Source organism: Theropithecus gelada, chromosome 3, assembly GCF_003255815.1.
Source record: "Theropithecus gelada isolate Dixy chromosome 3, Tgel_1.0, whole genome shotgun sequence".
NCBI lineage: Eukaryota > Metazoa > Chordata > Mammalia > Primates > Cercopithecidae > Theropithecus > Theropithecus gelada.
Genome location: NC_037670.1, coordinates 57,556,508 through 57,582,903, shown reverse-complemented (window position 1 = coordinate 57,582,903; position 26,396 = coordinate 57,556,508). Strand labels below are relative to the sequence as shown.

The 26,396-nt window shown below is 48.3% G+C and overlaps 1 protein-coding gene across 8 annotated transcripts in view; it reads right to left on the bottom strand.

Moving 5' to 3' along the window:
* Window positions 1–10,704: 10,704 nt before the first annotated feature.
* The window catches only part of VOPP1 (VOPP1, WBP1/VOPP1 family member), a 104,690-nt gene continuing 88,998 nt past the window's right edge, over window positions 10,705–26,396 (bottom strand). For 6 of the 8 annotated variants that reach the window (XM_025378005.1, XM_025378003.1, XM_025378008.1 and 3 more), the window contains one exon: window positions 10,705–13,155. In XM_025378005.1, coding sequence (XP_025233790.1) covers window positions 12,965–13,155 — 191 coding nt within the window. In that variant the 3' untranslated portion in view covers window positions 10,705–12,964. The remainder of the gene's footprint in view (window positions 13,156–26,396) is intronic. The other 2 variants (XM_025378004.1, XM_025378009.1) reach the window with 2 other exon arrangements.

The window sequence follows — 26,396 nt, the reverse complement described above, 5'->3', positions numbered from 1 at the left end:
AGAGGCATGTGCAGATGCTAATGGCAGCAGGTGGAGCGGATTGATCACCAGTCCCCAGACAATGTACATGGCAACTGGCAGGGATGACACTGGGCAGTATAGAGCTATCCTCAGCTCTCTCAAGGGTACACACAGGCACAGGCTGTGGTGGGTTGAACAGGTTGATCCCCAGGCCCTCGGATGGTATGTTTGGGTACCAGCAGTGGTGGCAGAGTAGGGGGCAGGCCTGTCATGAGAACCCACGATGGTGCATGCAGGCACTAGAAGTGGCAGGTGGGATGGGCTGATCCCACGGTCACCTTGACAACATGCATTAGTGTGGGCAGAGATGGTGGGCAGGTGGCCTACCTGATGGTGCATGCACTTGCCAACTGTGGTGGGCAGGGCGGGTTGATCCTCAGGTCCCCTTTATGGCATACTTCAGTGCCAGTGGTGGTGATAGATGCAGCAGACCTGTTTTCAGTTTCCAGGATGGTGCCTGGCAAACCAGTCCCCAGGTCCCTTGAAGGTATAGTGCAGATGCACAGTGGCTCTACTGCTGGAGGTTGGAGGATGGGGTTGCTGTCGATGGCAGTGGCCCAACCCAGGCAGCTCTCAGGCTTTGGGGAGCATGAATTCCAGTTCCCTTTGTTCTGGTGACTGCCTCCCCAGTGCACAGTATCACTGATTCCCTGCGGCATAGAATGCTGTATGAGTTAGAGTCCTGGGATCTGGCTATACTGCTGGGTCCAGCCAGTGTTGTGATGCTGCCTTCTGGATGGATGTCAGTCGGGGGGATGTCAGAGGGATGTGGAGATACAGGGGCTGTTGAGTCCCAGGGAAGTATGTAGTCTGGTGGAGGCTGGACTCTCAAAATAGTGCCATGCTGCAGCTGCCTTGGTCTAGGGGTGTGTCGGGGACCCAGAGTGAAGTTCTTCTCTGAACTAATGGCATTGGAAGACTTGAGGATGCTCCTTAGACTAGTCTCAGGGCCCACAAGGGCTGAGGGGCTCTCCTGTGGCTAGGATTGTAGGAGTCAGCAGTGGCAATCTAGACTGCTGAAGATCTCTTGCTTTTCTTCTCTCCGCATTGGGGGGTTTCTCCTGGCTCAGAGCTGATCGCAGCTGGGCCAGCTGCTTTGCTTCCCTCTCCTTCCAAGCCTCAGATGTTCCCCATCACTTCTCTGGTGAATTCCATTGTTCTCTGAGAAGCTCCATTTGATATGTGATTGTTCAGTTTTGGTCCTTCTTTGTGCAGAAGTGCCAGGTGTCTCTAGTCAGCTATCTTGAAGCCCTTCTCTCTGGATGGACAAAATATTGTTTACACTTCGTGGCTTGTTCTGGGAGGCTCACAGATCTCATCCCATATAAGTAGTGAGGGGAAAAAAGAGGTGGCTGCCCAAGGTTTCTCCTTCTAGCTCTGATTGGCTCAACATCCACTGGGCAACACACATCAACCTTTCAAGACAAGGAGAATGGTAGGGGATGTGTGAAGTGGTGATGGTGTATGTGAAAACCCTTGGCTTCCTTCACATGATCAGTCTGAAAGATAGAGACTACATGGAGAATGTCTCAAGAAAATCCCTCCTTTCACACTCCTCTGACTATACCACAGACCTAGACTCTTCACAGTTGAGCAAAAGCTTGGGTGGGAGCTCATTTCTTCTCCCACTGTGTTTCAACTTCTCAAGGAATTGTGGAATGAGAGAGAGCAGAGGATTTTTAATATTTGCTGATTATCCACTACGTGCAAGCTTGGTATAAACAATAGGTAGTATAATCTCCATTTTAGAGTTGAGGAAACTGAGACTGGAGGTTAAATCACTTGCTGTAAGACACAAAGCCAGTAATTAGTAGACTCAGGACTTGAGCAAGACTGTCCATCTTCAGAGCCCATGGTCTTTCCATGACACCAGCAGTGGACAGTTAGGTCCACAGGGACTCTCTCACATCTACTCTGTGCTCTCATTCTTGGCATTCAAAGAATGTTAGGCACTGAGAACCGCTGTGGACTGAATGTCTGTGTCCCCCCAAATGTCATATGTTGAAACTGAATCCCCAATCCGATGGTGTTTGAAGGTGGGCCCTTTCGGAAATGAAGTCATGAGGGGGAGGGAGCCCTCATGAATGGGATTAGTTGCCCCAGAGAGACTCCCTCACCCCTTCTGCCAAGTGACTGTGCAGCAAGAAGACAGTCATCTACGAACCACGAAGCCGACACTCACCAGACACCGCACCTACTGCCTTCCTGACCTTGGGCCTCCAGAACTCTAAGAAATAAATTTCCTTTGTTTATAAACCACCCAGCCTATGGCATTTCGTTATAGCAGCCTGAACAGATTGTGACAAGAATTCAAACTACTAAGGATCACTTTAGCTGAGAAATGCTTGGGCGTAGATTGGGTAGAAAGGCTGGTGTAGTGCAAGTCAGAAGAAAACGTAGTTAAAATGGAGGCACTCCTCTCCCCCCCTACAGAGTGACAGAAAGGAGAGAAGAGTTCTGCTTTAGGACAAAGCATTTCAAACAGCACGCAGATCCTCTGGAAAAAGACACAGAGCCAAATGTGGGCAGAGGCTCAGGGACTGAGGGGGAAACCAGAAGCTGAGTTTCTTTCCTCTAGTGCCAGAGAAATTCTCCAAGGTGGGATTGGGATTGTGGTGAATGACCTCGGATCAAGATCCAGGGGCTGTGGGAAAGCCACAGGAACTCCTGACAATGAACATTTTATTTTTATTTATTTATTTTTTATTCTACTTTAAGTTCTAGGGTACATATGCACAATGTGCAGGTTTGTTACATATGTATACATGTACCATGTTGGTGTGCTGCACCCATTAACTCGTCATTTACATTAGGTATATCTCCTAATGCTATCCCTCCTCACACTCCCAAAAATAGGATCCAGTGTGTGATGTTCCCCTCCCCGTGTCCAAGTGATCTCATTGTTCAATTCCCACCTATGAGTGAGAACAAGCAGTATTTGGTTTTCTGTTCTTGTGATAGTTTGCTGAGCATGATGGTTTCCAGCTGCATCCATGTCCCTGCAAAGGACACGAACTCATCCTTTTTTATGGCTGCATAGTATTCCATGTGCCACATTTTCTTAATCCAGTCTGTCACTGATGGACATCTGGGTTGATTCCAAGGCTTTGCTATTGTGAATAGCGCCGCAATAAACCTATGTGTGCATGTGTCTTTATAGCAGCATGACTTACAATCCTTGGGTATATCCCCAGTAATGGGATGGCTGGGTCAAATGGTATTTCTAGTTCTAGATCCTTGAGGAATTGCCACACTGTTTTCTGCAATGGTTGAACTAGTTTACAGTGCCACCAACAGTGTAAAAGTGTTCCTATTTCTCCACATCCTCTCCAGCACCTGTTGTTTCCTGATTTTTTAATGATTGCCATTCTAACTGGTGTGAGATGGTATCTCATTGTGGTTTTGATTTGCATTTCTCTGATAGCGAGTGATGATGAGCATTTTTTCATGTGTCTGTTGGCTGTATGAATGTCTTCTTTTGAGAAGTGTCTGTTCATATCCTTTGCCCACTTTTTGATGGGGTTGTTTTTTTCTTCTAAATTTGATTGAGTTCTTTATAGGTTCTGGATATTAGCCCTTTGTCAGATGAGTAGATTGCAAAAATTTTCTCCCATTCTGTAGGTTGCCTGTTCACTCTGATGGTAGTTTCTTTTGCTGTGCAGAAGTTCTTTAATTAGATCCCATTTGTCAATTTTGGCTTTTGTTGCCATTGCTTGTGGTGTTTTAGACATGAAGTCCTTGCCCATGCCTATGTCCTGAATGGTATTACCTAGGTTTTCTTTTTAGGATTTTAATGGTTTTAGGTCTAAGATTTAAGTCTCTAATCCATCTTGAATTAATTTTCGTATAAGGAATAAGGAAAGGATCCAGTTTCAGCTTTCCTACTTATGGCTAGCCAATTTTCCCAGCACCATTTATTAAATAGGGAATCCTTCCCCCATTTCTTGTTTTTGTCAGGTTTGTCAAAGATCAGATGGCTGTAGATGTGTGGTATTATTTCTGAGGGCTCTGTTCTGTTCCATTGGTCTATATCTCTGTTTTGGTACCAGTACCATGCTGTTTTGGTTACTGTAGCCTTGTAGTATAGTTTGAAGTCAGGTAGCGTGATACCTCCAGCTTTGTCCTTTTGGCTTAGGATTGCCTTGGAGATGCGGGCTCTTTTTTGGTTCCATATGAACTTTAAGCAGTTTTTTTTCCAATTCTGTGAAGAAAGTCATTGGTAGCTTAATGGGGATGGCATTGAATCTATAAATTACCTTGGGCAGTATGGCCATTTTCACCATATTGATTCTTCCTATCCATGAGCATGGTATGTTCTTCCATTTGTTTATGTCCTCTTTTATTTCACTGAGCTGTGGTTTGTAGTTCTCCTTGAAGAGGTCCTTTACATCCCTTGTAAGTTGGATTCCTAAGTATTTTATTCGTTTTGGATAAAAGGTATTGTGAATGGGAGTTCATTCATGATTTGGCTCTCTGTCTGTTACAGGTATATAAAAATGCTTGTGATTCTTGCACATTGATTTTGTATCCTGAGACTTTGCTGAAGTTGCTTATCAGCTTAAGGAAATTTTGGGCTGAGACAATGGGGTTTTCTAAACATACAATCATGTCATCTGCAAACAGGGACAATTTGACTTCTTCTTTTCCTAACTGAATACCCTTGATTTCTTTCTCTTGCCTGATTGCCCTAGCCAGAACTTCCAACACTATGTTGAATAGGAGTGGTGAGAGAGGGCATCCCTGTCTTGTGTCAGCTTTCAAAGGGAATGCTTCCAGTTTTTGCCCATTCAGTATGATATTGGCTATGGGTTTGTCATAAATAGCTCTTATTATTTTGAGATACGTTCCATCAATACCGAATTTATTGAGAGTTTTTAGCAAGAAGGGCTGTTGAATTTTGTCAAAGGTCTTTTCTGCATCTATTGAGATAATCACGTGGTTTTTGTCTTTGGTTCTGTTTATATGCTGGATTACATTTACTGATTTGCGTATGTTGAACCAGCCTTGCATCCCAGGGATGAAGCCCACTTGATTATGGGTGGCTAAGCTTTTTGATGTGCTGCTGGATTCGGTTTGCCAGTATTTTATTGAGGATTTTTGCATCGATGTTCGTCAGGGATATTGGTCTAAAATTCTCTTTTTTTGTTGTACCTCTGTCAGGCTTTGGTATCAGGATGATGTTGGCCTCGTAAAATGAGTTAGGGAGGATTCCCTCTTTTTCTATTGATTGGAATAGTTTCAGAAGGAATAGCACCAGCTCCTCCTTGTACCTCTGGTAGACTTTGGCTGTGAATCCGTCTGGTCCTGGACTTTTTTTGGTTGGTAGGCTATTAATTATTGCCTTGATTTCAGAGCCTGCTATTGGTCTATTCAGGGATTCAACTTCTTCCTCGTTCAGTCTTGGGAGAGTGTATGTGTCCAGGAGTTTATCCATTTCTTCTAGGTTTTCTAGTTTATTTGCATAGAGGTGTTTATAGTATTCTCTGACGGTAGTTTGTATTTCTTTGGGGTCGGTGGTGATATCCCCTTTATCATTTTTTATTGCATCTATTTGATTCTTCTCTCTTTTCTTCTTTATTAGTGTTGCTAGCAGTCTATCAATTTTTTGATCTTTTTTTTTTTTTTGAGATGGAGTCTTGCTCTGTTGCCCAGGCTGGAGTGCAGTGGCCAGATCTCAGCTCACTGCAAGCTCCGCCTCCCGGGTTTACGCCATTCTCCTGCCTCAACCTCCCAAGTAGCTGGGACTACAGGGGCCTGCCACCTCGCCTGGGTAGTTTTTTGTATTTTTTAGTAGAGACAGGGTTTCACCATGTTAGCCAGGATGGTCTCAATCTCCTGACCTCATGATCCGCCTGTCTCAGCCTCCCAAAGTGCTGGGCTTGAGCCACCACGCCCAGCCGTTGATCTTTTCAAAAAACCAGCTCCTGGATTCATTGATTTTTTGGAGGGTTTTCTGTGTGTCTATCTCCTTCAGTTCTGCTCTTAGTTATTTCTCGCCTTCTGCTAGCTTTTGAATGTGTTTGTTCTTGCTTCTCTAGTTCTTTTAATTGTGATGTTAGGGTGTCAATTTTAGATCTTTCTTGCTTTTGCTTGTGGGCATTTAGTGCTATAAGTTTCCCTCTACACACTGCTTTAAATGTGTCCCAGAGATTCTGGTATGTTGTAGCGTTGTTCTCATTGGTTTCAAAGAACACCTTTATTTCTGCCTTCATTTCATTATGTACCCATTAGTCATTCAGGAGCAGGTTGTTCAGTTTCCATGTAGTTGAGCGGTTTTGATTGAGTTTCTTAGTCCTGAGTTCTAGTTTAATTGCACTGTGGTCTCAGAGACGGTTCGTTATAATTTCTGTTCTTTTACATTTGCTGAAGAATGCTTTACTTCCAACTATGTGGTCAATTTTGGAATAAGTGTGATGTCATGCTGAGAAGAATGTATATTGTGTTGATTTGGGGTGGAGAGTTCTGTAGATGTCTATTAGGTCCGCTTGTTGCAGAGTTGAGTTCAATTCCTGGATATCCTTATTAACTTTGTCTCGTTGATCTGTCTAATGTTGACAGTGGGGTGTTAAAGTATCCTATTATTATTGTATGGGAGTCTAAGTCTCTTTGTAAGTCTCTAAGGACTTGCTTTATGAATCTGGGTGCTACTGTATTGGGTGCATATATATTTAGGATAGTTAGCTCTTCCTGATGAATTGATCCCTTTACCATTATGTAATGACCTTGTCTCTTTTGATCTCTGATGGTTTAAAGTCTGTTTTATCAGAGACATTTTACTTTTTTAATTTATTTTTTAAAAAAGAGATGTCACTATGTTGCCCAGGCTGGTCTCAAACTCTTGGATTCAAGTTATCCTCCTGTCTTAGCCTCCCAAAGTGCTGGGATTACAAGTGTGAGCCACTGTGCCTGGCCCAACTATGAACATTTTAATTGATAAATTAGAAAATGTTCAAAACACTTAAAATTAGGTAGTGATGCCAACAGCCTGCCTCACCCATGCCAGGAGCCTTACCATGTAAAGCATGGTCCCAAGCTTTTTTGTCATCAGGAACTGGTTTTGTAGAAGGCTATTTTTCCATGGACCAGGGGGTGGTGGGGATGATTTCAGAATGAAACTTCCACCTCAGATCAGGCATTAGATTCTCATAAGGACCATGCAACCTAGACCTCTCTCCTGCACAGTTCACAACAGGGCTCACATTCCTATGGGAATCTAATACCACTGCTGATCACACAGGAGGCAGAGCTCAGGTGGTAACGCTCGCTTGCCACTCACCTCCTGCTGTACGACCCAGTTCCTAACAGGCCACAGATCAGTACCAGTCTGCAGCCTGAGGGTTGGGAACCCCAGATGTAAGGCATCCCTTTGTGAGAAGACAAGCTCTGGGCCATTAATTCCTGCAGCCAGCTGCTCTGTGCACATGGGGTGAGGGGCAGGAAGGAGTCAGGAAGGAGACCTCTGGTCCCCGGTACAGCTATTCTCACAATGGCCACTGGTCGATCTCCCCGGTCCCTGCCATGGCCCCTCTGCTCTCTGCACCTGCTGGCCTCAATGTGGAGCCTCTCTGAGAAACAGCTCCTCCCTCCCCAGCCACCTTCTGTGTACAGTTCAACTTCTATCGCCTTAGATCTGCTTCCCCATCAGTCAAGCCACCTCTCCTATTTCAAAAATTACTCAACACTTTTTGTTTTTGGCCTGTTATAGATTTTTTGAAGTTCAGTGATATCTGGGAAGGACAGATGAAAGTGAGCATTCAGTTTGCATCTCAAGTCATGACATTTGTCTTGTAAACGACCTCTGCTTCCATTTCACTGGAGGAAGCTGGCCAGGTGGAGTCTTCTTCCCCATAGGTGGCTGTGACATCAGGTGAGCTGCTCAGTCTCTTCTGACTTAATTCCTGTCCACATGACGAGGTCCTGGATGAGATTAGTATCCATCAAACTTGTTCCTGTAATATACCCCTTCTATCAGGTAAAACTGACAGCAGGATTCCAGTATATAAAACAAGCTAAACTGGTATTTTCTTTTTCAGAATACATACTTAAGTGCTGAAGAGTAACTAAAACATTTTTTAATCAGAGAAAAAGGCCCTGGCCAGGGGCAGTGGCTCACGCCTGTAATCCCAGCACTTTGGGAGGCCGAGATGGGGGGATCACGAGGTCAAGAGACCAAGACCATCCTGACCAACATGGTGAAACCCCATCTCTACTAAAAATACAAAAATTAGCTGAGTGTGGTGGCATGTGCCTGTAGTCCCAACTACTCAGGAGGCTGAGGCAGGAGAATCCCTTGAACCCGGGAGGTGGAGGTTGCAGTGAGCCGAGATTGCATCACTGTACTCCAGCCTGGCAACAGCAAGACTCCGTCTCAAAAAAAAAAAAAAGAAGGTCCTGAGGAGAGGAGAGAATGTGATGGGGTCTTTGGAGCTCACAGCTCCCCTCTTCCCCTCTAAGTGGCCCATGGTGGCAGTGCTGGCTGCCCCAAGAGGAAGTGGGCAAATTGCAGAGGCACCAAGGAGCTTCCAAGGAAAGGCTGAGGCCTGGCCCTTCCCAGCGGAGGTGCAATGGTCTGGAAACTCATCAGATGGATCAACGGTCATGGTTTCTGGTGGCAGACACAGCTCGGAGGGACGTGAAAGTGTTTGGATGAGCAACTGTATTGCAACTATGGGATGGGCTGGAAGATAGGCCCAGCAGGTGACCCAGGATGGAACCCCTCTGGAAGTGCCTGGGCGGGGCCGGGTCAGCTGCAGCTGCAGGTAAGCATGCAGGGGACCCCAGAGGAGTGGCTGTCAATGACATCAATGTGGAGACAGGTCTGTGGCCTAAGGGCGGAGTGAACCCCCAGGGTGTCATGGGACAGGAGGGAAGATAAGGTTTTCCTGCTAAGATGGGCGGGTCAGACCTCAGTGTCTGAAGGATTTGACTAGAATTGTGCTTAGGATCAACGAAAAGGGAGGGGAAGGTCACAGTATTTGAGGATAAACTAATTTTTACCTTATTCTAGGATCAAAGTGACTATCAATGCTTTAAAATACAGTATATAAAGTGTTAGAAAAGGTACATTAGTTTTTTCTTTTAAAGCATACTAGTTTTTATAGTATATAAATAGTTGTGGAATCTAGGTAGTGGGTTTATGAGTGTTCACGGTAATTTTTTTCAGCTTTTCTGTATGCTTTAAATTTTTCAGGACAAAATACCTAGAAGTGGTCAAATAACATTTTATTTTGTAGTCGAGCATTTGAGGAACCCCTGGACGATTGTTGGGAAGCCTTCGGGTTAATGCAGCATGAAAACCACTGGGCCTCTTCTGAGCCCTCTGAGCTTGAAAATCTCTAACTTCCTAGGGGCTCTTCAGGCTCAGCCCAGGCCTGGAGCTGATGTGTTTGAGAAGCTGGTGTTTTTAGATGACTGTCATCTAAAACCTCAAAGCCTCAAAAGCGGTTTCCATCAGTGGGGCTGCACCTGTACTCTGAGTTAGTTTTATCATAAAAATGGGTCATTTGCAGTTGCCTTTTAAAGGTGAAAACAGATGCAAAATATATTCTAAAAAAAATCAAACAGACTTTCAAAAACCACACACAGTGCCAAGTAGTCAGTGGATTTGTCGGCACCCTGCCTGAGAACAGCACTTTAATAAAGGCCCAGCTGCAAGGGTGCAGAATACCAGAGCTGGAAGCATTGCTGCCCTTTCTTTGTTCTGCCTTTCAGGGCAGCCGTCCTCAAATATGGGGTGGGCAGAAGTGGTGTGCTTACTGCCAGCACTGCCTGCTACAAGGAAAAGAACTGTATGGCCTACTAATGCGGGGGAGTGCTCGATTAAACAGCATGAAGATGCTTCTCAGACTGTTCAATACACCGGTGTGCACTGCCAGTCTCCCAGGGATGGACACAATTGTGGTCCCCAAAAGTTCTACAGAAGACTTTTAGGGGAGGGACCACACTCCAGGACTCATGCTTTAAGAAGGCAAAAGTCAACCAAGCACTGTGGCTCATGCCTGTAATCCCACAGCTTTGGGAAGAGGGAGGATTGCTTGAGCCTAGAGGTTTGAGGCTGCAGTGAGCTATGATTGAACCACTGCATGCCAGGCTGGGCGACAGAACAAGACCTTGTCTCTAAAAAACAAACAAAAAAAGGAAGCAAAATGGAAAATGCTTCTTTGCAAACATTACGTCAATTAGTGATGTATCTAAAATACAGCTTGAGAGGCTGGGGTAGGAGAATCACTTGAGGCCAGTAGTTTGAGGCCAGCCTGGGCAACATAGTGAGACTCCATCTCTAAAACAAAAAATAAAAAATAAATTACTAAAATGCAGTTTAACTGTAGCAGCTACACCCTTCGGTAGCATCTGTGAGAGAAGTGTTATTTCTGACCAAGCAGAGCTGTGTTTTAAAATGAAGGCTCTTCCAACCTGTGAAAAACAGTCCTAGTCAAGGTTAACTAACAATATCAACAGAACATTACTTTAGTGATGCTTCTGTCTTCCTACCCACTGGGGACAACTGTCTCCATAGCTTGTATCTTACATTCTCAAAACATCTAGTTTCTGGTTCCCCTGAGACCAGGCGCATCCTCCACCCACCCCACCCCACCCCACTGAACCAAGGATCTGCTGTACACCCTTCCTCATTAGAAACTTCATCTCCACCCTCCTTCCACTCCCCCAAAAAACAATCAAAGCACATGCCCAAATTTATTTTTATTTTGCACACATAGGAAACAGTATCCTATCAAAAGAGAACAAAAAAGAGAAATGAGCCAATTGTCGCAGAGGAAAAGCATGCACAGATCTGCTTCAAGTTTACTCTGAACCACGGACGCTCCAGGAATTCCACACACCAGGAGCTGTCTCACTCCAGGAGGTGGGCACAACCCACCATCTACACAATGGAAACAAGAATGGCCAGGAAATGTCACCGAAGTGGGACTTCCATAGGCAGGATCAGTGTTCACAGTAGCACAATTCTAATCAAGTTCAAGGGAAAACAAAATCTGTCTCACACAAACATGGGAATACAAAATTGTTGAGCCCTAACCATCACTGTCTCTTAACATCATCTGCTATCAAAAAGATAAATGAATTTAGTCACGGACCTTTGGGTGCCTATTCGGCTGTACCCAATTCCAGGGGCAGCTCTTAGTGTGCTTTTTCATTACAAAAAATAAAGGGAGAAACCAACATTAAAAATGCAAAACAAATGACCTGGAGAAAGAGGAGTGTTTGGACCCACGTAGTTGTCTTGATTGTAAACAGTGAATATTGTGCTTTGTTGTCTTATTTAGATGCAGGCCTGCAGCATGGGAGGTACCACCCTGGCAGTCAGCAGTCACACCAGGGTGGTCAGAGACACTGGTGGCAGCATCTGTGCTTGCAACTGCATTCCCAGGGTGTCTGTTTTGTTCCCAAGTGTTTCCCACAAAATTCCCCAGAAGGTTCTCCAATTCAATGTCCTCAGAGTGAAAAGCACGGACACCAAACCACTCCGTATCCACTTCCGTGAGATGTCTTGATGCTCCAGTTCAATGAGTAACAATTTCTCAAGAGGCTCTGATTAGTTCATTAAAAAATAAGCACCCCCACCTCATTCCCCGTGATACAGCACATCTAGTAATCTAGGCGCCTTGGCTAAGCTGCATAGCTCTTAGCACACAGGACAGGTCAGGGTTCACACATCAACACTATATGCGGCAGAACAGAGCTAGCTCCCTGCTAGCCATCAACTACTCAGGAGACTATCTGTGAGATCCTGGGGTGAGCTGTGATTCCTATCCAGGAACGTGCATTTCCAACCACATCTTCTTCATTCTAATTATAACAACATGGTCAGAGCAGTCATGTCTTTTCCCAGCAAGCTCCTCCTCCTTGGAGCCCAGCACATACCCGCTTAGACCCAATACAACCTCACAGAGAGACGCCTCAGCAGGTCTCTCTCCCTGGAAGGGTCCAAGTGACTTCCCAGCCAGATGTGCCCCCGGCTTTGAAAGCGCCCTTCAGAACCCACCACTGGAGCTGCCTGAGGGAAGGAGACTCCCGGGCCTGAGAATGCCCTGGAGAGGCGGTGATGTCCACTGGAATCAGATCAGACTGGAAAACACACACCCAGTCTGATCTCAAAGGGCAGGACGCTCTACATACACTTCCATAAACACACTGAAAGAAAGGGTAACAGTCCTTTCTTCAAATCAGACCAAGAGCTCACAAAATGCAATGTCTTCGTTTAGGGCAGGAAGTGATTTCCCATGAATTTAAATAACTTTGCTTAGTGGACGTCAGATCACTGTCAGGCCTCCAAGGCGAGCCTGATTCTAGGCCCCATCGTGCGGTGAGAGCTGCACGCGCTACCCTTCCCTGGCGGTACAGGAGAAGTCTATCTTTAGGATATGAACAGAGACAGAAATATGACAAGGGGCTTGCTCTCTCCTGAATGTCTCTCCAACAGCTTCTGGAAGAGGAAGGCTGACGAGAGGACAGGCTGGAGCAGACGACCTGCTGGGTTCAGCTCAGCCGGCTGCTGCTTCGTTGGCTGAGCTGCCCGGCGTGGGGCTTCCTATTAATACCCGGCAGAAGGATGCTTGCCTGGGATGCTTGGTCTGGCCCCTCCACATGCCACCTGCACCTCCAGCACTGCCTTCTTCCTCTCAGTCTCTCTCCTGAAGATCTGGTCACGCCATCATAAGGACATCAGCCCTCAGGGACTATCACCACACTACCACCTGAGAGCACAGACTGCGTCAGAAACAGAAGCAACAGAGGAGACATGGTGTGAGTTCATATATTGTCCTCCATGGAAAACCTGAAAGAGAGCTGTGCTTGCCGTGAGGATATCAGAGGAACTGCCCTTAGCAGCCCATGAGACCATTCCTGGAAGTGAACATCGACGGGGACAGAAAGGCCAGGGAAAGGCCCTCTCCTGCCTCTCCTCTTGCACGTGGGCGCCCCGCTACTTGGCCTTCACTACCTGTTCGTACGGGGGCGGAGGCGTGTTGCAGTAGGCTGGAGGGGGTGGGCAGGCCACACTCCCCTGGGGTGAGTTGGGTGGGACCTGGAAAGCCATTGCCATGGAATTGCCGACAGGGTTCATCCCCGGTCCTCCTGGGTCAGTGTAATAGGGCGGCCCCGGCTGCTGGGCTCCTGAAAGACAGACGAACATAGGTGAGCACAGAAGGGAAAGCCCCATCACACCCCGAATATGTGCAGGCTGCAGGGCCAGCAGACCACGCCCCGTCGTTCACTCAGTGACAGTGTATGAAGGACCCAACATGCCTGGTAAGGGGGCACCTGGGGTGTGGTGACAAGCCCTCTCACGGCTTTGATTCTAGTGGACTACACTCCATGCTACCAGTTCACACATTAGGGTGGAGGGAACTGGGCCACAGTAAGGTAAGGCCGTCTGCGGTGAACTATGGGAAGAGCTGCAAAGACCACCCAGGCTTCGCGACTCAGCCTGGCATGATCACAGCAGCTCCACAACACCTCTGGGCACGCCGTTGCCTGGTGACCATTTCTAAAGTAAGGTCTCCATTCTCCCCTGCTGGGCTAGTGTGTCCTCAGGGCGGGAGTTACTCATAGGCAGGGAGGCCGTGCCCCTGGGCACACATAGCCAGGCTGCAGCTGATGGACACTCCACGGGTCAGGAGTGGAGCCGCAGGCTGACTCCCTAGTGACAAGCTGAGGAGCAGGGCATGGGGGCACCATGGAAGGTGACAGGAGGGCACAGGCTGGACACCCGACCCCAAATCTAGCCCTCACTCTGAGGTGCTGTTTTCGGTCTGGTTACTGTGAGCATGCAGATTAACACTATAGAATTCTGCATATGTAAATAAAGTATCAGGAGAAACCGTGGAAGTGCTGGGTGTTCCCTGGGTAAAGCTGATTTTGTGACAAGACTCAGGTATATTTGAAGTGAGGCTTCATTTAGCTCAGGGAGACACTCGAGTGTCAAAGAAGCTGCTCCTGTGTGAATATTGTGTAGGGGTTTTTTTTTTTTTTTGTAGTTCTCCCCGACACAGTGTGATACAGTTCTGACTCTAAAAACATGCCCATCAAGGTACACAAGATGTCCCAAACCTCCAAAGCCCACATAAGTCAGACCATGGGAATCTGCGCACGTGCGGAAGGAGAGCATGTAGAACACAAGCACAGGCCAGGCCTGCGCTGTCTCTCACCGAGCACTCTCTCCTGCCAGGAGGGCACTCGGCACAGACACCACCTGTGTGAGCCGCCGCCTCGCCCTGCACCTGTGCCGTCCCACAGACACCACCTGAGTGAGATGCCGTGTGGTCCCACAGATGCCACCTGCGCTGCTCTGATGCACCTCGCCCACCACCCTGGGTGGTTCTATTTACAAGTCGATCTACTGCCATTACCATGAGTTTCCCAAGGGCAGAGATTATGTTTTATTTAGATTGGATCCTGCTATATGTTATACAATTAAAAAGCCGAGGATTTTTAAAAAGAGGGCATTGCAATAGTCTAGGCAAGACATGATGAAGGCTTCTGAATATTAGAGAAAAAATGGAGAGGAGAGAATGAGGCGCTGAGGCTGTCAGCAATGACTGGCCTGGGACTGACTCGATGGGGAGCACATGCGGAGGGAGACAAGGGCTGAGAACAAAAGGCCCTAGGTTCTGGTCTCAATAAAGGCCCCCAACAGGCAGGGCAATACCAGAGTACAGGGGCTCTGCAAGAGTGAGTGCCTTACCAAGATCACACTACTGCTACAGCAGCACCAGGACAAGGGTGGGCAGATGAAAAAGTCCGTGCTGGGCTGGAGAGGGCGGAAGCAGCTCTGGAGCCTCCTGTGGGAAGGTAGTGATGGAAACGTGGGTGTGCCCAGGAGAAGGCTGCAGGAAGGAGCAGCACTGAGGCCAGGAGAGGAGCATGAAGCATCTAAGGCTGATGAGAAGGACACGTAGGCAATGGGAAGACGTGGCAGGAGGTGGCTCGCCAGGAGCCAGGGCAGCAAGGGGTGGGAGAATTTTCAGGAAAAAGTGATGTCCTCTCCCCAGCTGAAGAGAGATCAAAATAAGCATGGCACATTTCCAGTGGCTGTGGCCCTGGGGTTACCGTGCTCTTTCTCTGCAGTTTCACACCATGGTAGACACAGGTCCCTGCCGCAGTAGGGAGAAAACAGTCCAGGGTGGGGGTGAAGACTGTAGGAGGGGACAGGTAGCAGTTGGAAGTCACGCAGGGCAAGGGAAGGTGCCTTGTAAGGATGGAAACGCTTGCATATATGGGCAGGGGTGGGGAGAGACACACAGGACAGAGAGGACTTTTGGGGAGAACACAGCTCGGCGAGGGCAGGGGCCTCTGGTGAAGCACTTGGAGCCCACTAGCTGGGAGCTGGTACACAGGAAGGCACCCGAGACAGTGGGCTGAGCCATGTGCGGTGCTACCCTGAAAAGCACAGCAAGGGACTTGGCCACCACGGGTTTGGCAGAGGGGTGGGTGAACATGGCCGGCAGCCTCCACTACCAGGGAAAGCAGGTCCAGGTGATTCATTTGCTGACAGGCATGTGGGAAAGGGCAACAGGAGAACTAACCAGGGAGATTCCAAAAGCCTCAAGGACAAAGGGAGCAATGTGTGATGGTCACAGATGGGAGCCAAAATAGTGACAAGGAGCGACAGGCCCACTGGTGCAGGATTTGATGTGGTGGGGACAATCTGCACAGAGGTGTCAGCCAGGAGCAAGGAGACTCCACCACACCTCCCTTCCCTACACGGGGTGTGCCCTGGGAGGAGCCCTTCAGTTCTGGTTTGTGGTTGATGGTTTGGTTAAAGAAAATACACAAAACATTCTAGGAAGAGGCTGGGGTTGCAGGAAGACTTTCTCCAGAAGATGGGGTAGAAAGGGTAAGAAGAGGTGAGTAAAACCATGGCTGCCCCTCACGTCGCCAGTGTCCATCAGGCCAGCCTGTGCCGTGTGCCCACAGTGGGGAATGGCACAGGATGGGGATTGGGTGGGAGAACAGAGGCTCCGCAAGAGTGAGTGCCTCACCAAGGCCACACTACTGCTACAGCAGCACCAGGACTTGAACCCAGTAGTGAGCTAGACAGTCAGACTCTTCCTACGATGACAGGCGTCTCTCGAAACAGGATGGTGAAGTGGAGAAAGAAGTTCAGGCAAGGGTGGGATGGGAGAGCCACAGGAGACTGGGGGCATCACGGGCCCCTGTGTGGAGCACTGTCTAAGAATTAAGGGCCGCCACAGCCAGCCTCCCAGCCGGGCTGCACTAGTACCCTCGGCATGTCATCTGTCTCCAGACAATGCTGGAGTCGTTTTACTCTGAACGCCATCATCTCTTCCTCACTGGGAGTCTTGGCATGGTTTGAAAGGGAGCTCTAGGCTCAGCAAAGACTGGGAGGATATGCTGTGATGTTAACTGACAACCATCCCTTGCCAGGGGGCTGGCCAGTCAGCCTGTATTCTTAGCAGGACCTGCCACCTCTCCAGCCCAGTTGACTGGCCAGTAGCGTGTCAGGGGGGCTGGGCCAATCTTCCCTGCAGATGCAGGAAAGTCCAGCAGACCGCAGAGGGAAGGGTAGAAACGTAGGGAGAGGGAGAGGCGGCTGACACAGCGTGTGGCCCAGGAGGGACAGAGGCCACGGGCCCAGGGGCCCAGGGACCTGACTCCTGACAGCGCTCCAGTTCCGCCAGGATCCCCGCATCATTTTAGTCAGCCCCTCCCAACCCAGGGCACATGGGTCTCTGGTCTCACCTCTCCTCCTCTCCAGCCACGCCCTGGCTTCCCTGCTCTATCCCCTCTGGCCCAGCTGCCCCTCCAGCCATGGGCAGGGGCCTCAACACAGGGCAGCAGGGGCAGAGCTCGTTCCTGCCACCCAAGCTGTGGCAGGCTTGGCCCTACACTCCTCGCCACCCATCACTCATGGGAGGGTGAGCTCTCCAGAGGGACAGGGCCTGCTATGAGGGGCTCCTGCCCTATTCTCCTTCTCCAGCAGTAATCACACCGCCTGGATCCAGTCTGCCCTCCCTGGGCCCTCACTAGATAACATATCCCGGGCTTTCATCACGCAGACCATGTCTCCTGGAATGCCTGTGACCACCTCATGCCAGGCTCCTCCCAGCCTCTGATCTGGCTAATTCCCATGTATCTGTTAGTCTCAGTTCAGAATCACCAGGCAGCCCCCTCTTGCTGCCTGTCACTGCCTTCCCAGCTGAGCAGGCACCCCTGTCCTCTGGCACCCAGAACAAGGCACGCCTGTGAGCATGAAGCAATTGCCCAGTATGGTATGATTTCCTGAGCCTTCTGAACACGAGGACAGAGCATCACTCATCCTGGTGCCCTGAGAGCCCAGAATGGCACCTTGCATGTGGCAGACATTCCATAAATACATGGGAGGAATGACTGATGGGACGAGTGACGACTTGGATCTGGGTTTTGGTGCTGCCAGATTGTGCTGGATGTGCATGGGTTTCCTGAGACACACCTGTTTCTGACATGATAGGAGTGACTGGCTGCCCCACTCAGCAAGCCTGTGCCAAGCCCGTGGCTCCTGTTGAGGGGAGGAGCCCAACCCCCTGCTGCAGGTGAGGGAGGGGCGGGAGTGTGGTCTTTGTAGCAGAGAGGCGGCCAGGCTATGTTTGCAATGTGGCCACTTACACTGGAGAACCAGAAACGCCAGCACCTGCATCCAATCCAGTGGGTATATTCATGTTCATAGCTGCAGTGATGGATCCTGCCAGCAATTGGTGGGATGGGATTGAAATATTTGAACACGGAGACGGAGAGGTATTTGGAATATAAAAGAGAATGGATAGGAGGTGAATAAACTGTGTACTTGTCAAGAACATGAACCCTCAGGTGAAAAAACTGGTGACCACACTGGAGAGGCTGCAGTTGAGGTTAAAGGGCAGTAGGGCCGGAGGCCGAAGCCTCATGTGAGCAGCTGAGGGACCCTGGCCAGGTGGAGGCCGCGCTGACCCAGACAGCTGCTCAGCTTCTGCTCATTTGGCATCATTTTAGTCAGCCCCTCCCAACCCAGGGCACATGGGGCACAGCATCCTCGCAGGACGCTGGCCATGCTTACCATTCAGGCTCTCACAGAGAAAAGCAACCGAGAGAAGGCAGACCCAGTTCTCATAGAGGCAGAGACTTATTCAGGAAAGAGAAAGCAAGGACACTTCATTCCCTGCATGAAGCCCGCGGACAGAAGGCCAGCAGGGCCTGGAATGTGCCCACAGACTTCAGAGTGATCACGGCAAAGACGTTCCCACAAACGCACAGATGATTCTATGGCACATGGCTCTGGAATCGAAAGCACCTTAAAGTCAAAACCTCAACTCCACAATCACAAATAGGCATGGTGAGAACAAAAATGTGAGTGTTCCAAATGAAGCCCTGTGACTAACGAGCAAAATTACAAAATGAGGTTAATACCAGGAACAAATACAGAATGAAGTCAGGAAAACAAAGCCCAAGGGAGCTGCAGCTTGAAGCAATGACTCTAGCCAAAAAAAGGGGCTTTGCATGTGCACAGAGAATAAAGAAGATTAAGAAATAAAACAACTAGCAAAATAAACTACCTTAAATGGTATTCTCTCCCAAGGAGAATGGTTTGCAAACTGAAAGGGAAAGAAAAAAAAAATGGGTGAGGGAAAATGAAAGACCAAGATAAATGAGAACTGACTGGATGTTGGGGAGAGCATTCAGATTGCCTGCCTCTGACCAAGTACCTCTCAGTGCAGGAAGCATGGAAGAGAACTAGGACCTCAGGGTCCTATGACATGCTAAGTGCATTTTCCCCACAGATCCAAGTATCTCACATACAGCCTGTCATTCTAGCCACAGAGGAATGCTATGAGATACACACAATTTCCATTTTATAGATTCAAAAGCAGAAACCCAAATAAATTATACAATGTGCCCAAGGGACTCTCCTTCCAGTGTACACTGTTGCATCTGTGAGGACCCAGGCGGACCTCTCTGCCAGGAAGGAGAGCTGGAGGGGGAGGAGGTGAAGGGGGAGGAGCTGGAAGGGGAGGAGCTGGAGGGCGAGGAGCTGAGGGGCGCAGCAGGGGCCCATGGAAGGAGCCCGGGCCCCAGGATGTTGGTGAGCCATGCAGTTAAACCACGGCCCTTCCTCTATGTGACTTTCTATCCTAAGAGATAATTCTTTCTTATTTTTGAAGCTGGCTGAATTGGGGTATGTGTTACTTGTAGCCAAAAGCCTTGAACTACCTCTTCCAGAGAACATTTTCACAAACAACAGACATGTTGCCAGCTCAGTACTGGCATTTCTGTGTCCTCTGAGCTTTCTAGTTTGGTTTGGTTTGAGGTTGTATCTGTTCATTTTGCTAAACTGTCTCAACCCTTAAAAATATTTCTGAGCTCATTCTCCAGGATTTTTAGGTAAGTACTGATAAACTGTTTACAAATAGTAATAGTTTTGTTTCTCCTTCCTGATGGTTGAATGGCTGTCTGGAGGGTCAAAGGACAAGCCACAGGCCAGTGAGTGGCAGGAGGGGAGTGAGCCAGGAGGGGCCGCAGAAGAGGTCAGAGCCCACTGGGCAGCCAGGAGGGGTGCTGAGAGAAGAGAGGGCCTCCTTGGCCTCTCAAAGTGCTTCTGTGGGCACAGTGGGTCCATGGGAGTGCTGGGAGCACAAGCCCTGGCTCCTGTTGTGACACTGGCTGCCTTGCTGGAAATAAGGGGCAGCAAGAGAACCAGCAGGGAGGCTCTCAACAAAGGGTGGTGGCAGCCAGGGTGGTGTCGAGAGAAAACGCCAACTGGCCCCAAGGCTCCTGGCCAGAGCCCTGGAAGAACAGAGGTGGAGCCTGGAAAGAGGGTGGAGGAAAGAATCAGCCCTGCAGGGTCCTCCACTCCCACTTTTTTGACTCAATACATAATTTATGGGAGTAGTCTTTCATTTCCAAGTGGGTGCAGAGCACGCATCTGTTCATTTACAGACATCTACAAACTTCAGGTATCCTACTGGGAGTGGTAACTGCTGCCCCTCACTGAGTGCTGACTCTCTGGCCTGTGCTCAGCAGGGGACATGAAGGAAGTACTCATAGGATCCCAGCTTCAGGGGCTTGAGGCTCAGAGAACTGAGCAACTTTCTCAAAATCGCCAGAGAGGCACGAAATTTAAAACAAAGCCCCTAGTATCCGGAGGTATGCAGCTTCTACTTCTATAAACGTATCCAGACACCTTTGCAGTGCGAAATCTAAGAGCTTCTTTCAAATCTAAGAGCTTCTTTCAAATGTTCCATTTATTTTTATATTTTGATCAGTTTAATAGCAATGCACTGACACTCCTACAGCTTCCATCACTGTGTCCTCTTATTTTTACATTTTTGTTTTATATACTTTGAAAATTAATTTAAGACATGACTATTAAATCTTCACCTTTTATAAAAGGTGATTTTTATCCATATTAAAAGGACTTCCTTTTCATATGCATATATTACTAAATCTATGGAATATTTCTCAAATACACACAAAAAACTGGTAAGTGGGAAGAAGGGAACTGGACTGCAGACTGCATATTTCTTCTTCCACTGTATACACTGTACATTTCCACTTGAGGTACATACATTATCCATTACAAAAAAGAACCTCCTGCTACTGCCTTCTGGGGAAGAGAGGAGGAAGGGAGTTAAAAGACGTGGGTATTAGGTACCCAGCCTTCAGGCCGACCTGTTAGGGTTTACAGAGACCACACACTTGAAACACAGCTGAGATGCATGTTAACATTGCTTTAGGACATCGGGGCCCTGATGTCCCACAAGAAAAGGCACAAATTTGGTGAGCAAGATTAAGTAGAAAATGAAACCCCCACACTAAAAGTTTTCACTTTTTCTTTCCTAGCTGTATAAACCAGAAGTTGAGTGAAGACAATAGTTTTGCTTGTTGCTGCTTTTTTTTTTAAACAAAAGCAAAAATAACTGTGTTAATAAAGAGAATTCCAGTGCATCCCACAGAGCAGATCCTCGAGCATCTGCCAAAAATTAGAGCAAAAGCAGTCATGTTATTCCAAGAGATGAACACTAACTTTCACTCTGGCCTTGCAAAGTTCACAGGTGCTCACACTATTCTTAATGCTGAACTTACAGGACTGTGGCCAGGACAGTCCATCCTTCAACGTTCGTGTCTTCATCAAACCTGTAGCACTTCTCAGTGCAGGGGGTATCCTGCATCACCTGGGGACCTTGCTGAAATACAGACCTTGACTCAGTGGCTCTGAGTGGGGCTGGGGTGAGGGAGAGCCTGCATTTCTAACAGGCTCCAGGGAGCACGCATGTCTTCAGGCTGTAATTTGAGTAGCATGTGCGAGGCACTTGATAAGCGTCTATGGATCTTCGTAACATGTTATGATTACCATCCTTCCTTACAGAGGGGGAATCTTGAGTCATGAAGGATAGGTCCCTCCCTTCACTGAACCCTTCAGTAAGTTCCATGAGCTCTGGACCCAGGAAGGACCCCATACGTGCTCTGTCCTCACCTCCCCAATGCCCCACCCTGGTCAAGTAGGACAGTGCCTCTTACAGCTCTCTCTCAGGTTCCTTTGCTTAGGTTTATGATTCTCTCCAAAAGTTCTCCTGTGTGGCTCTCAAGTCACCTTTGATCTTGCCCCTTCTTTGCTAATCCTTCCTGGTGAATTCCTGCTAGTTCCCCATGTCATGCATGCTCTTTAGCCTCTCTCGTTAAAGCAGAACATACTTGAATTTTGATTTTAACACAACATGTCCTTTTTTCTTTTCTTTTTTCTTTTTTTTGAGATGGAATTTCGCTCTTGTTGCCTAGGTTGGAGTGCAATGGCACAATCAGATCACTGCAACCTCCGCCTCCTGGATTCAAGCAATTCTCCTGTCTCAGCCTCCTGAGTAGCTGGGATTAGAGGTGCCTGCCACCATGCTTGGCTAATTTTTGTATTTTTAGTAGATATGGGGTTTCATCATATTGGTCAGGCTGGTCTCAAACTCCTGACCTCAGGTAATCCCCCTGCCTCAGCCTCCCCAAAGTGCTGGGATTACAGGCGTGAGCCACCGCGCCCGGCCGTCTTTTTCTTCTTACAGAGGAGTGTTAACACCTTCCTCTTCACTGCCATAGACTGTGGACGATCTTCCTCTGTCACGTTTTGTTTTTGTTTCCTTGCTGTTTCTTATCTAGTCTGTTTCCCTGCCCTCCCCCAACTTTTTAACTTTTGTTACTATCTTTGACAGTGGTTTAGAATGTGGACATGTTGCTTTAGATTTCAAGAGGAGCTACTGTAGAGACATCCCAGGAGCTGTCAAACACATCAGACATGACTTTGTGGAGATTCAGCCTCGTGAGCCTCCTTCCAACCCCTCACCAGTCTTTCTTCACTGAACCTGGAGAAGCACAGGCGCTGGGGGTGGGTAGAAGTGCAGGCTGGAGCTGCTAAGGACAGCACCACGTCCTCAGTGGGATGGTCTCTGTGCCGGCCAGCCGGGTGTGGAGTAAGGAGATTATTGGCACGGAGTGAGCTTGGGATGGGTGCCCTTGAAAATTCCATCCAGCCTTGAGATTCTTTTGACATTTTTTCCCTGAAATAATACAATGAACATGTAGCAAAACTAATTAAGAAAAAGGAGAACAGGCGCCCCAGAAACAGAATGAAGAGAGAAAAATAACTACAAAGACAACGGTTAGTGTAAAAGATGTTTAGAATACTGTAAATAAGTATGCGTTCATTCTCCCTCAGAGTCTCCGGAAGCAACCTACCCCCACTGACACGCCGACTTCTGGCCTCTAGAACTGGGGGAAGACACATTCCTGCTGCTTTAAGCCATCAGTCTGTGTAGCACTTTGTGAGGGCAGCCCCGGGACATGAATCCAGTAGGCACCTTCTCCCGCTGTCAACAGCACAAGCCCACGTCAGCCCACAGCACGCGAGGCAGCCTCAGCACAAGAAAACCAGCACTGCTCCCAGAAGCATAATTAGTGAAAACATTTTAAAACTGTGCAGGGCTTATTTTTGTTTGTTTGTTTACGACTAGACCTGGGATTCTGTGACCCTATAATTTTGTTCTCCTTTTCGACTAAGTTAGATCAAAGGTAATTAATAACAAATCCCCGTGGCCACTTGCCCAGTTAAGCGCCGCGCTTTGTTTTCAGTAATCATCATCACGTGTGCAGGCTTCATCTAAGCAGCCAGCCCACCTCCCCACCCGCCAACTTCTCCTCCACAGGGAACCAAGGCTTAAAATACTGATACTCAGCAAATAGCAGACAGAAAAACACCACTTCACATCCTTTAAAAGTATTTTCCCAAGTCATTAGAAGTCTTCAGAGAACTAAAAGTAGATTTAAGGTTGAGAGGGTAAAAGGCAGATAGAATGGAAATGCATGTCATATTTTTGCTGAATTTCCACAGGCAATTTGAACGTGTATGATAAAAAGGACTTCCAACTTCAGCCTTTCACTTTGGGTGGTGCGGCATCCACGTTTTTCTATGAGAGGAGGTCAGAAGTCACTGTCATCCTGTCCTCATCCCAGGGACAGCTGCCTCATCACCCCGGCTGTCCTGTGGCTGCACCGTGCCCCCACACAGGGCGCCCGCACACGGGACACGCACACAGTATGCTCACAGAGCACTTAGTGACAGACGGCAGGTTGGATGTGTAGGCACAGGGACTTCATGTGGGGCTGCAGGCCTCATCACAACAAGGAGCCCCCAGTCTTGTTTGGCCCACATTTTCCCTCATCCGCCCCTCGGAAGGGCCGGAAGCAGCCATTTCAAATATTAATACATTTAGGGAGAAAAGTGCAATGATAGACTTGGGAGCTGAGGGATCTGAAGGAGGCTCTGCTTCCCAGAGGAACGCAGCCAGCAAGGCTGGGGGGAGCCTGTTAGACACAGAGGCCCATGTCAGCAAACATGAGGGAGACCCCTGGTGCGTGCAGTGCGCCCCTCCAGATGCAGGCACCCATAAGTGGACGAGGATGGGCCAGGAGCTCGGGCTCCACCTCAGCCCCACCACTGGTGAAGCAGAGGACAGCGGGCAAGGGACTTAAATTTGCTGTAAGTTTCTGCTCCCACTGATCAAAGATCACAGATGTGCAAGCTTTGTTTTGAGTAATGTAACAACAGAAATTGCCTACCAACAGGGCAGGCTGTAAAAAATTCTTTTTGAAATACAGTCTGTGCAAAGTGCGTTATCTATCATTATTTATAGTGGCTAAGGACATTAAATACTTTCACATGGAAAAAAAAACAGCTGCCACTTTTGTATGGCAGAACATTCTAGATGTATCCACTTTACACAAACTGGGCTGTGCAAACCGTAACAGCAAGGCAGAGGTCACAGGGAGGGGAGGGGCAGCACGGGGGCTGGAAAGAGAAGTGCTGAGTAAGAATAACGGAGACAGAGATGGAATGTCAGATGGACAGAGCTGGAGGACTTTGTGGAAACACATTCCCGCTGGTGAGGAGGCCCGTCATATTGGGAGGCCCTCACCAAGTAAGACAGTTCCCACACCCACACCCCCTCATCCTGACCCTGATCAGCCAGTTTCCTTCTGCGATCAGGGATGAACGGGTAAGGAATATTCTGGTAGCTATGAGAATGTATGAACAGACTGGCATTTGTGATTTGTAAACAGAAAAGTATTCCCAGTTATTTCTTTCAGCAAAACCATAAACTCAAAAATCTCTATCCTGAAGGCTGCTGCCCAGGGCAGCACAAGGCAGGCAATGAGTGTGAGACCCCACAATGCAACAGACCCTTACAAAACCCCCACGGCCACACACCCTGGATCCCTCTGCCCTCCTGTTTCTTCAGGAAAAAACCCAGAACGAAAATGTCGGAGCCCCAGGGGCTGAAGAACAGGGAGAGGTGGCCTGCAGGGCTGTCCCATCATCATCCCCGCACCTCAGAAGCACCCTCAGAAGCACCGTCGCACTGGAAAAGAATGACACGCATTCCACCAGTTCTGAAGCCAGATGTCCTCACAACCGAAGCAGCCCTATTTGTGCTTGGGCTATGACTTGAGGGTAATTAAACTGTCAAAACACCCTCCCTACCATTTCCATTTTCTCTCAGTTGGTGTCATTTAGTCACTGCAGGCTGACAGACTTATTACAGGATTGAGACATGAAAACGAATAGTCAGAAACCCATAAATGAACTCACCACAAATGGCTGCTGGAAAGGAAGAAAACTATCTGTCGATGGGAAAACTGCATCTACTTCAGTCACATTAAGGAAATCATTTTAAAAGAAAACTTAAATCACATTAACACCACAGATTTCATTGTTGACTGTCCTCTGCAATCTCTATGCATCTGTGGGATTCTCTAGTGGAACTCAGGACCATTTTTTAGAGGCAGGGTCAAGCTATGTTGCCCAGGCTGGAGGACAGTGGCTACTCACAGGCATAATCACTACAGTCTTGAGCTCTTGGCCTCAGCCCATCCTCTCACCTCACCTGAGTGGCTGGGACTACAGGTGTTTGTCACTGGGCCTGGCTAGCCTCATGACCATTTCACAAAAAACATTATCCAATGCTCTCTTCCCTAACTGCACCTTGATGGTCTTGCCGTACCAGCAAACTGTCATCTTGACTATGATCTTTAGTGGCCATATAATATTCCACAAAGAAGATGGACCATAATTCAATCATCGTTTCCTTTGGAGCTCCCTTAACTATCCACTTGCCACATTCAATCACAGGGGCACCACACTCAGCTGAGGCCACCTCCTGCCAGCCAGCCCCTCCTTCCCCCAGGCCTACAGTGCTGCCTCAGCCTAGGCTTTTCCATTTTCTCCACCCTACAGTTCCTAAAGAGCAGGGAGGATTCTCACCCACACCCTCCACCTATGTGAACACAGTAGCTGGAGCTAATTAGCTCACGTTTTCAGAGTGAATGAACGAATGAAGTGAATAAACGAATGAAGACAATTTTTCCTCTCTACCTAGGAGAACATGTAGGTGGGACCCTGCCAGCATCCTGATGGGGAAGGATTTGGGGTTGGGCATTTAAGGAGCTCTGACTTTCTGCTGCTACTGCATCTTGGCTGATACTATATGCATAGATTACATAGAATGAGAAGTGCTTTTCTGCAATCCGTTTCATTTTGCAGTTAAGGTGCTGAGGTTTAGAAGGGACCGTGGCCTACACTGGGTCTCACAGACCTCAGGCCTCTTAACTCCCTGACCAGGGCCTCTTCCTCAAACCACAGCTACTCCACACTCCTCCCACTTTTCAGCCTCTGCACAATCCGGCCAGGCCCTGAGCCCTGCGGCCAGCAGCTGCAGCCTTTGGGTCCTGGTTCCTGGGCTGGCCTTGGAGCCCCACCTCTGAACCTCAGCCTCATGCTGACTTTGCCAGCCCCTTTCCACCACGTTCAGAGTCCTGCCCCAACCCACACCAACCCCCAGGACCAC